The 10,355-nt window shown below is 39.4% G+C and overlaps 3 protein-coding genes across 6 annotated transcripts; 1 reads left to right on the forward strand and 2 right to left on the reverse strand.

Annotated features, from left to right (window-relative positions):
• The first annotated feature begins 25 nt into the window (after window positions 1-25).
• LOC123314570 lies at window positions 26-2,695 on the forward strand. Of its 2 annotated transcripts, none has more exons than XM_044899920.1 (12): window positions 26-228; window positions 292-394; window positions 443-670; window positions 727-1,015; window positions 1,222-1,246; window positions 1,302-1,397; window positions 1,454-1,642; window positions 1,708-1,886; window positions 1,932-2,110; window positions 2,172-2,231; window positions 2,294-2,491; window positions 2,543-2,695. In XM_044899920.1, the coding sequence occupies exons 3-12, from the start codon at window positions 643-645 to the stop codon at window positions 2,671-2,673; spliced, it is 1,374 nt and encodes a 457-aa protein (XP_044755855.1). In that variant the 5' UTR covers window positions 26-228; window positions 292-394; window positions 443-642; the 3' UTR covers window positions 2,674-2,695. The 2 variants fall into 2 exon arrangements, with proteins under 2 accessions (XP_044755855.1, XP_044755856.1); XM_044899921.1 differs by having other exon boundaries at window positions 316-394.
• A 5-nt stretch (window positions 2,696-2,700) lies between these two features.
• Window positions 2,701-5,569, reverse strand: LOC123314572 (sideroflexin-1-3). 3 transcript variants are annotated; one of them, XM_044899925.1, is made up of 8 exons: window positions 5,297-5,569; window positions 4,719-4,923; window positions 4,245-4,517; window positions 4,111-4,186; window positions 3,973-4,058; window positions 3,795-3,922; window positions 2,985-3,169; window positions 2,701-2,876 (listed from the first exon to the last, which is right to left on the reverse strand). In XM_044899925.1, exons 2-8 carry the CDS (start codon window positions 4,904-4,906, stop codon window positions 2,811-2,813), a joined length of 1,002 nt encoding a protein of 333 aa, XP_044755860.1. In that variant the 5' UTR covers window positions 4,907-4,923; window positions 5,297-5,569; the 3' UTR covers window positions 2,701-2,810. The 3 variants fall into 3 exon arrangements, with proteins under 3 accessions (XP_044755860.1, XP_044755859.1, XP_044755861.1); XM_044899924.1 differs by lacking the exon at window positions 2,985-3,169 and adding an exon at window positions 3,513-3,697 and having other exon boundaries at window positions 5,297-5,565; XM_044899926.1 differs by lacking the exon at window positions 2,985-3,169 and adding an exon at window positions 3,513-3,697 and having other exon boundaries at window positions 4,719-4,877; window positions 5,297-5,563.
• Window positions 5,570-7,089: 1,520 nt separating this feature from the next.
• On the reverse strand, window positions 7,090-10,167 carry LOC123313608 (protein transport protein Sec61 subunit alpha). The gene is made up of 8 exons (XM_044898561.1): window positions 9,993-10,167; window positions 9,804-9,871; window positions 9,596-9,661; window positions 9,324-9,534; window positions 8,528-8,952; window positions 8,092-8,332; window positions 7,813-8,038; window positions 7,090-7,731 (listed from the first exon to the last, which is right to left on the reverse strand). Exons 1-8 carry the CDS (start codon window positions 9,997-9,999, stop codon window positions 7,545-7,547), a joined length of 1,431 nt encoding a protein of 476 aa, XP_044754496.1. The 5' UTR covers window positions 10,000-10,167; the 3' UTR covers window positions 7,090-7,544.
• Between the last annotated feature and the right edge of the window lie 188 nt (window positions 10,168-10,355).

A 10,355-nucleotide genomic window follows, 5' to 3' on the forward strand; every position in this document is an offset into this window, starting at 1 on the left:
TTCAAAAGCAGAAACTGATGTGAGAATTTCACAGAAGATAACGGAAATGTCAAACACCATCATTTTCACGAAATTTGCCGTCTATAAATGAAAAAATCCATTGTTGTGGTAGGATAATGTCAAGGCTGTTTCAGCCTTCAGGATTGCCACTATCTAAACCAAATAAAAAATATGTTAGGACGACCAGTACAGTGGGAACCTCATACCAACCATGGACACAAACATCAGGTATCTATTCCTTTTTTTTTTTCAACCTTCCTTACCCCAACTCATCATCTGAATATCTTGAAGGAATGACAAATGCGGTAACTTCAGAGAGAGTTAGATCAAGACCTCCAACTGCTGGTATGGAGTCACAAATAACGAACCATACTGATGAAGATGACACGTCAAGGTAATCAAAGGAAAATGTAATCATCTTGGTGAAAGAAATACTTTTCAGACCAGCTCCAGGTTTCACTAGAATTGTACATTCAAACACTAAAGTAAAAGTCACCTCCTTAACGGACGAGAAGGTTTACGAAAAAGTTGACAGGTCCATTCTTCCTGCAGGTAGATCGAGAGAAGTATACTCCATAAGTAGTTGCTTTCTGGATATACCTTTTTTATATTAGTTGAATTCTTATAGGGACTTCATGTGGTATGAGAAAATCTGCTGTTGTACCTATCCGTGAGTTCTGTTAATCATTCAAAGATCAAGTTCAAGAATAATAATGAGTATTTCAGCCCCACCATCTTTGCTTCGAAAAGAAATGCAACTTCAAATGACTGATATGGCTTCAAAAACGCCAATGGGTTCGAAAATCACAGCAGTAGGTGCTAAAAGAGCCAAAGTAAGTCCATTGAAAGAAATGATGACCCCATCTGGTGCAGAGCAGGTACTTCAGAAGGTAATAACAGAGAAAAGATTAGAGAGAACCAAATACGGTGAAGTTGTAGTAAAAAACATAAGAAGTTTTGGGAAGGATCCTGGTACTGGAGCAACCATCCAAACTGAAGAGGAGTTCCAGAAGCTGTGAGTAAGCAAGTGCCCATTTACATTCGAAACGAATCAAATTTAAGCAAATTTCAATTAAAAAGATGCAGGTGAGTTTCAGTATATCAGACTGTGATTTAAACTAGGATTTAAAGTAGAACATATTTCTGAACATGTTAATTTCTTTAGCGATTTTAACTTTATGAACCTTCCACCCACTGAAGATCCAACCGTTATCTTTTCAGCAATCCTGCATATCCAACTGCCAAGGTATCCCTTACGAATCCTAGATTCGACAAAAATAATCCATCTCAAATGTTCTCAGGGACGAATCAAAGAAATCGTTTCTGTGGTGAGCGAAAGAAATTTCACAGCTCACTATATCACGAGCAAGAAGAATATTATTAAGGAAACGACAAAGGTATTTTTCGTTCTGTATTATAAGAAATGATACGGGAACGCATGTTTTCAATTCAGTTGACTTCGGACTTAGGCATGGACAAGGCCAAGGTGGAACTTCTTGTAGAAGAAGAGACGCAAGATGTCACCAATATCCTCAAGAACAGCCCTCCGGAATTGGTTAACCAGTCCTCTGAATTGTTTCCTCTGAGAAAACGAATTCAGAAGCTGAAACTCAGTCCAGAAAATGCAGGGATGTTGGAAGAAGTAGGAAAATTGTTAATCCTAAAACCAGTTTTTGTTTTTGTTATTTTTCAAATAATATTTCGCAGTGTATTACAACGTCACCAATAACAGCAGATTTATCTCCACCTGAACCGTCTCCAGAACTTATAGCAACAATATTGGACACTTCCGAAAGGGCCAACATGTCTAAGATACCAACCGCACAGATATTCAACTCGCTGTTCGCTCTCGAAGGGAGTAAGGGTGGTCCTGCCATGACTTTGAGGTAAAAATGTCAATGAACTAAACTTAGTCGCTAGTGTAAATATAGTCCCGCAACTCCAGGACCTTTGAGAAACGTTGTGATACCAACATGCATAGATGAAAATGTTCAAGAAGACATGTTAAGTGAAAACATGGAGGAGGTATCTACTTTGGTTCATCTTACTGATAATAAGCCTACTGAAGACGCTTTTGCCAGGCTGAAACCTTCAAATCCAAGGAAGAGAGGTACTGATTATGTCTTTATGAAAAACTGAAAAATATTTGGTGAACATTAAGTAATTCACAGGAAGAAGAAGACGACCCTACAAACCTCTATCAGATGAAGACCCTCCATGGAGTGAGGAAGGTAGAGGATACTCTTATCGAAGACATGCATCGAATATTGTTCTATTCATTGCGCTTTTACAGCTTTGCTTATTTCCATTGAAGCAGTCGCAGCTCGACCATCATTTTCGATGCACGCCAGCAATATTCCACAAGCTGTATCGAGAGGAAAGTTGTTCAAGGAAACATTTAAAGGTATCGAGTACATCCTGGATTGTCAGCCATTGCAGTACTGCTCTAGGGTACAACTAAGAGGTTCTCAGCCGCCCCCATGGTTTCCAGGTTGTCTAAACCATATTCGCTCACCTGACCTTATTTAACCTCTACTTTTAGGATATACGATGGCGCTTTCAGATATATCCGATTCTGTGAAATTAGCTAAATCCCCCAGTGAAGTTTTGTTCTCTGCTTGGAGATCTGTACAGCCCGACGTGTTTTCAGACGATTCAGTTGTGTATAATTAAAAAGTTTTCGAGAAATGACAAACTGTGTATAGATCAATCATTTATTGAATTTTTTCATAAACAAAACGTTAACCAATCACAACACTTCATTATTGTCGATATTGCTATATTCAAGAATTTGTTTGGAAGCTCTGTATCTATAGTCCCTTATTGAAAAAGACTTCTTGAGGTGGCTTATTTTGGAACCTACGTCTAAGGTCGTCCTAGAACACAAGAAATTTCCTTGAGATCATTAATTCAAAGCCGTAATAACATGCGAAAAACATGAGGAGGAAAACATGGCGAAAAGTTCTGAATTTTAATATATGAACCTGAGCTGTGCTGTCCAGTTCGTCGAAACTTATTCTCTGGCATTGATTGAACAAGGCGCATCCAGCTGGGGTAGCAAAAATTAAGCACAATCCTAACAGTCCTGTCTGGGTGGGCAAAGCAAGCCAAGGGTATCTACACAAAGTGCCTCTTTGTTCCATCCAATCCATTATTATGGGAGAAAGCACTACAAAAGGATGAATTTTTCATGCTAAGGGATCTTGCTGATGTTAAAATGCTGTGCGTGATTTGTGTTGTGTTTTTTATACAGTGCGTTCGATTTTCCATGCTTTATTGGCGAGTGCATTAAGTTCAGGAGTTAATTAACAAAACACAACATACAGAGCAAATCAATTAACATTCTAACAATGATACGAGATCAGTATGATGATAAACCTTCTCTTCAAGGTGTAAGATGATATACTAAATGGTAATGGTGAGTATATGAATCAGTATGCATGCCTCCACCTCCCAAATGCTCAAATATTCGAGCAAATTAGGTCATTCCACCCATCTCTTTGTCAACTCACCCTGAGTTCAGTTTCTAATTGGTCGAATGGCAATGTAGCGTTTTGCTTATAGAGGGCGCACCCCACAGGGGTTGTAACAATGAGACAAGCGCCCACTAGCGCTACTTGTAAGGGTAAGGTGATCCAAGGCATCCTAGTAAGTACGCCTTTCTTTTCGAAGTGATTCATCACGAATGGTGTGAACACTGTAACATTTTCACGATAGTGCATCGTTCAAAGGAAAGTATATTAGGTGATTGTGTGCACAGAGATAAATCAGAAGATGGCTTATATACTACTTACACATTCCTGGTATCGCCATAAACACCCTACTGATGATAACCTGCGAGATACCCTTCTGGGCAGCTGCCTTCGAGTACCCCACCTTATTATTGTCGGAGTCATAGATGGCCGTGCCGCATTTCAATTCTCTAAGGAAAAAAGAGCACCAAATGAACGTTTCGAGTTTGTGGTTACTTACTGAGCTCGCATCAGCGGAATATTGATGCAGTTTGCGGCAAAGACAGCGAAGAAGGGTACCATCCTTTTAACCACCGGTGGCGCTTTCTATAAATAGAAATTGAAGGGTGAAAGTGTGACTCTTCTGTCCGATACTGACCTTAAGGGCTTTGTTGAGACCGACAGCCGTTACCACAGCACCGCTGGTGGCCAGAACGTAAGATTGTGCTATCTGTCTAGATGGAAATGAGTGAATGATTTGGGTATTCAGAAATTCGTTATGGGAGAACTTACTCATTGGTGAAGGTCGCATCGCCGCTCCTATTGGTGAAATTCACCAGGGCGTTGAAGGACTGATTGATCCACTGCCAAAGGAAGACCTCCAGGTTGGATTTGTAGAAAGTCATCATACCCCCAGTGATGATCATGTTGCAAGGCACCTGGGCAGACATCCTACCTATGAGGTTCATCTTTTGGCCTGTTTCGGGATGGAAAGCCGAATCATAAAGGATTTTGGCCCTTCTCAGTTCACCTTCCGCCACATCGTCCGGCAGTGGTTTGTTTTCTCTTGAGAACGAAAAGGCATTCATTTTCAGAAAATCATTCTGTTGATTAGGAATAGTAGGCGATAAATTGATGAAATTCGGGCCGATGCATTTCACCAAAAAAGAAATTTAGAGCAGGAAAAGACTCTTATAATCACATATCGAACATCTTTCTTCAATATCTACATTGATTTGGAAATGTTACGTTTCTTTACATCCTTACCTACAAGCTATGACTAGTTCTTTCGCCTTCTCCAATTCGGCATCGCTCACGAACAGATTGAGTGGATTGGTGATCACGAAGAAGTGCTTACACCGGCCCAAGAAGGTGTCCAGGTCATATTCCGATTTGTCTATGTCGATTGTGGGATGTGCTACTGTCCTAACGAACAAATTGGTAACTCTTGTCATAGCTCATTGAGACTCGTCTATAAAAGGTTATTTAAAATTTATTGATTATGAGGTAAAACCGTTTATGCCCTCAAAGGAATTTCTCAGATAGAGTCCTGGTAGACTAGAGAAGAACATATTCATCCTATAAAAATGAGTTGGTGAAATTCTTGCAGATTAACTGATCACTTTCGAAAAGAATTTTGTGAGGTACACGCCTTAAAATGATATCTTGTTCACTTTGATAAAATCCTTTCCAATCCCTCGAAGCTGTGATATCATTCAGTCCATCTGAATAAATTCGGTTCATTCAAAACTGGTTCACCTTCTGCCTCAATGGAAACGTTTGACACGCTTTTATTGAATTATTTCCTTAGATAAGATAAAGTACAATACGGAAATCTAACTTACATATTGATTGTAAATTGAGCTGTTTCACCTTCTGATAACAATGATTCACTAAAATTTGATTGAACGATTCCACTGTAGGTAATCCGGTGGTATTCACAGCATTTTGAAAATTTCTCTTTCGCGTCACTGTCCCTTTGACAGTTTTCGATAGGTGGGAGAAAATTTTATCTCTTATCAAATACTGGAAGTTGAACTTTTAACTTTCGAATGTGAAACCATCAGTGTAGGATTTGAGTATTGCTTGTGGAGAGAACACACAGATAACAGGGGTATTTGGAAATGGATTATTTTTTAGAACGCAAGCGCGAAATTTCAATCGATCATTGTATGCTAATATTCTTGAACGAAAACGACAATTGTGTGAAATTGCTATGCATTTTCGGAGGTGTTTTGAAAATGTAGCAGCGGCTTGAAGTAATTTGATCTTTGGAGTTCGACACCTATTGAAGAATATATTTCCGGCATCTACCAGATTATTTATTATTCAATAAGGGTTGAGCTAAACGCCTATAAGCTGAAACAACCTTGCATAGAGAAAAAATGATATTCCATAAGTCTTTCATTTTTCCTCTTGTATAGTAAATACAACATTATTTATTTGTTTTCATATTGCTTTTATGAAGGAACTACGTTAAATTTTGAAGAAATGATAAGGTGAGTATACATTATAATTCGCACTTACATTGACAATACTGCTTACCTTGAGGATCTGGCACATTTTGAGCTAGGTGTGCCATTATTGGCATACTCCGGCCTTAGTGCGACATTAGTACCTGGCACACAGAGATTGGTGTGCCTGGAAAAGTTTCAGCTAAATGTGCCTCGAGAATCTGGCATATTTTCAGCTACGTATTCTATCAGTGTCCGGCACACTTTGTCCTTTGTGTGCCGTGCCAAGTTCGGTGTGCTATGATGATCTGCCTCCACGACAACTTTGAGTTTGGTGTGCCATGAAAATCTGGCACATTTAAGCTCCGCGAGGATCTAGTAAGACCCAGGATCCGAACTAGATGCGCCATGACTACTTGGCACACTTTTAACTTGGTGTGCCATGAGGTTTTGGCACTTTTATGTCTCCACAAGGATCTTTTACACTCCTCGATCCGAATTATATGATTCACGAGAATGTAGTACACTGCACGATCAGAATTAGATGTGCCACTCGTTGGGCGCCATGAGGAAGGCATACTAAGCGATCATTCTTTACTCTTGCTTGATCAGTCGCACTGCTAGCTGACAATACTGCATACCGTGAGGATCTGGCACATTTTGAGCTAGGTGTGCCATTATCGGCATTCTCCGGCCTTGGTGCGACATTAGTACCTGGCACACAGAGATTGACGTGCCTGGATAAGTTTCATCTTAAAGTGCTCTGAGAATCTGGCATATTTTCATCTACGTATTCTATCAGTGTCTGGCACATTTTCTCCTTTGTGTGCCGTGCCAAGTTCGGTGTGCTATGACGATCTGCCACTCTCTACGGTCCGAATAAGACACTTTGAGTTTGGTGTGCCATGGAGATTTGGCACTCTTAAGGCTCTGCGAGGATCTAGTACGATCCAGGATCCGAACTAGATGCGCCATGACTACTTGACACACTTTTAACTTGGTGTGCCATGAGGCTCTGGCACTTTTATGTCTCCACGTGGATCTTGTCATAGGGTAGAGCATTATGACATTAAAATTCGCGAGAGTGGACTGAATATCAAGAGTATTTATGAACTTGAGTTCGAGAATTTTTCATCGAATTTGAAACGCAAAATTTTCAAAGAGGGAAAACAAAAACCAAAAAGTATTATGAATACGGATGTTGTATTTAAAAAAAATATCATAAATAAACTCGCAACAATACACAACCTCACAGAATGAGATGATCAATATGACAAAAAATATACAATGAGAAACAATTATATTTTTTCAGTGTTTATTACAAAATCTGAGTCACATCGTGACGCATTCCATATTTCCTAATTAGAAATTTATATCAACCATTGTACTAAAAACTTGACGTATACAGGGAGTTGGAACAACGATTTCGTTCCGAAAAAACTAAATATTTGATACGTCCTATCAAAAGTCTAACTCAAAAACTACATCTATAAACGGTACTGGAACCAAGTACAAGTCTGAGCAGGCAATCGGTAAATAAATAATTTTCCAACACCCTGTATACCACTACAGTTGATATCACACAGAATTGCAGCCGCAATTTCAAATTGCATCGAAGATAATTTGTTAAAACCTAAGTTTAGAACAGCAATGTACCCATGCCGCCAGTCTCACTTTGTTCTTTGACGAATATTTCGAAATATTGGTAGATGATTGTAACGGCCAACAAGATACCGGTACCAGAGCCGATCGCTCCTAGGAAATCTGCTAACACTGACAGGGCTCCTATGCAAAGACCACCAAAAGCAGCCGCAGTAGGAATGTATCTGGAAAAAATCAGTCCAATAGATTTCGGAGGTCATGCCTTTCCCTTATTTCTTGATTTATAGGTTATAAGTCATCATTACCTGTTCAGCTCGTGAATCATGGAGTTGTCCCTGTGACCTCTCATAACCATCTGTTGTTCCTTCAACTGTTTAGCAACATCTTTGGCGGAACTTCCAGAAACTTCGATCCATGTTTTGGAGAAGAAGGCGCATGAGCCCAACATGAAAATAATGTACAAGAGAGCGTGCACCGGGTCTTCCAATATGTGGCCTACACTTTCGGGTGGTGAGAGGTAGTAGCACAAACCTTGAAAAAATTAAATTATGCCCGATTCCCTCGTTAACCAACCATCAACTTACCACCAATAGGGTAGGATCTAGCTGGGCCGCCACCTCCAACATCAGCCCAGACACCTAGTAAATTAATCAAGAAGTTTCCTTGAAATTTGACTGCCAACATTTGCGAGATGACATACAAATTTGACACGAGCGCAGATTGAAGAATGATCGGGATATTTGATGTGTAGAAGAGTTTGATTGGATAGCTTGAATACTGGCCTCTGTACTTGGCGCTTTTGATTGGTAAATCTACACGGAAGCCCTAAAAGAAATTCATTCTTCAAGTTTCGATTTTGTATAGATGAAATAGAGGCTTTCAGTTTACAATGTTATCTGTCAAAAAGAGGGTAATTTTTGACAACTGACAAGTAATTTCTTGAATGTCACCTGTCAAAAAGGCCATTTTTGACAAATGACAAGTAACCTTAAAAAACCTCGAGCTATCGTCGCTTCTCACCTGGAAGTATATGACTATAGCAAAAACGAGAACAGTAGCCAGCAAGTTCATCAAGTTGGGCAGGTTTTGGCGGTAGAAAGCTTCGCGAAGACCCCTGATTTTGTCTTGACGAGTGCTGAGGAGATGGAACAAGGCAATCACAGCTCCTTCGAATTCTGTACCTCTTCCGGTGTTGACTGTGGCAGGGGAGAATGCCTTCCAGATGATGGTTTCACAAATATTCGTAGCGATGAAAAGAGAAATTCCGGAACCGAGCCCATAACCTTTCTGTAGCAATTCATCCAGCAAAAGTACGATCAGACCAGCAACGAACAATTGGATTATGATTAAGAGACACACTCCGGCTCCAATTTCAGCAGGATCACCATACATTCCTGTCATGACGTAAACTATAGCCTGACCCACAGTTATAACCATACCAAATACTGAAAAAAATTGCACCCTTATAACAGGCTTCCCCAAAGAAGCAAATATTAGGTTATAACATTTGCACAATCACTTCTGTTTTCAAGTTTCACCTGCTTATAAAGTCATATAACTTAAGCTAGGGGTTGCAGATAAAAACTTGACAGATACAAGTAGTTGGCAACCTTGCATGTTAGATGAAGTTCAAATTATTTCATAACCTCTTCTTTGGTGTAGAAAAGTAACATATTGAATCCTTCATCTTCTAACACAAAAAACAATGAGAAAGAGTTTGAAATTTATTGTATGGCTTGATATTGAATGAATGAATCTTGTCAAAACTCAGCGAGATACTAATTGTAGTAGAAATATTCGACATATGGTCACTTACATTTCTGGGCTCCATTGAAAAGTGCTCTGTCTTTTGGAGTGTCACCGACCTCGATGATTTTAGCTCCAGCAAGTAGTTGCATAATCAATCCAGATGTTACAATTGGGGATATACCTAACTCCATGAGTGTTCCTCTGTTGGAAGCAAGGATAACACGGATCCAGTAGAATGGATCGGCTGAATCTGAACTCATGATTCCAAATAGGGGAATCTTGAAGAATAAAGCAGAACTTAAGTATCGAATTTAGTTTCCATATGAAATGAAAACTTACCTGGCAGCATACTAAGAAAATAAATAGAGTTATAGCTGTCCATAATACTTTTTCCCTGAATTGGATCTGAAAAAACACGATGAACATGCTTTAAATCAGCGGTTTCATTATGCATCCATTAAGAACAGGAGGGCAGATATGAGTTCAATATGTACAATAAAAAACTCTCAAATTTTACTAAGAAAGTTAAATTAACTCAAACACGCACCTTCCTTTCTGGTTTCGCTATTTCTGGTAATATACTGCAAAAAGGCTTGATAACTTCCAAGAATTTAACTGAAACAAGAAAACACACTTGAGTCTAGTTTCCTCAGAGGACGTATTTTTGCCAAAAAAATTTAAAATATCGTCGAAAAAAGGTTATAGTTGAGAGAATCCGGTTAAAAGCTATACTTACTCCCCATCTTGAAGGGTTCTGTGAACTATTTTATTTAGAAAAACTAATTAAACTCGCATGTACCATCCACTAAATGTTTGTTGCTAATGTGGAATGCCAGTTCATCGGAGAATTTACGGTACTTTCCAAAGAGATTTCGGCCACTCGCGTACACGTAGCAGACGAAGTGCGTCACGTGACCGATGATGTTGGCGTTTATGTTGATGACATCCGAAATGATGACAGCCAATGTCAGATCGGATCTTGGATAAGTTAAGCTGCATTCACAATCAATTCGCGGGCCGAAGTGCACTTCGGCACGAAATTTACCATTCGCAATAATCTTTGAACCAAATACTCAAATGAATGAAAAATGTAACTGAT

This window comes from Coccinella septempunctata, chromosome 5 (assembly GCF_907165205.1).
Source record: "Coccinella septempunctata chromosome 5, icCocSept1.1, whole genome shotgun sequence".
In the NCBI taxonomy this organism is placed as follows: Eukaryota; Metazoa; Arthropoda; class Insecta; order Coleoptera; family Coccinellidae; genus Coccinella; species Coccinella septempunctata.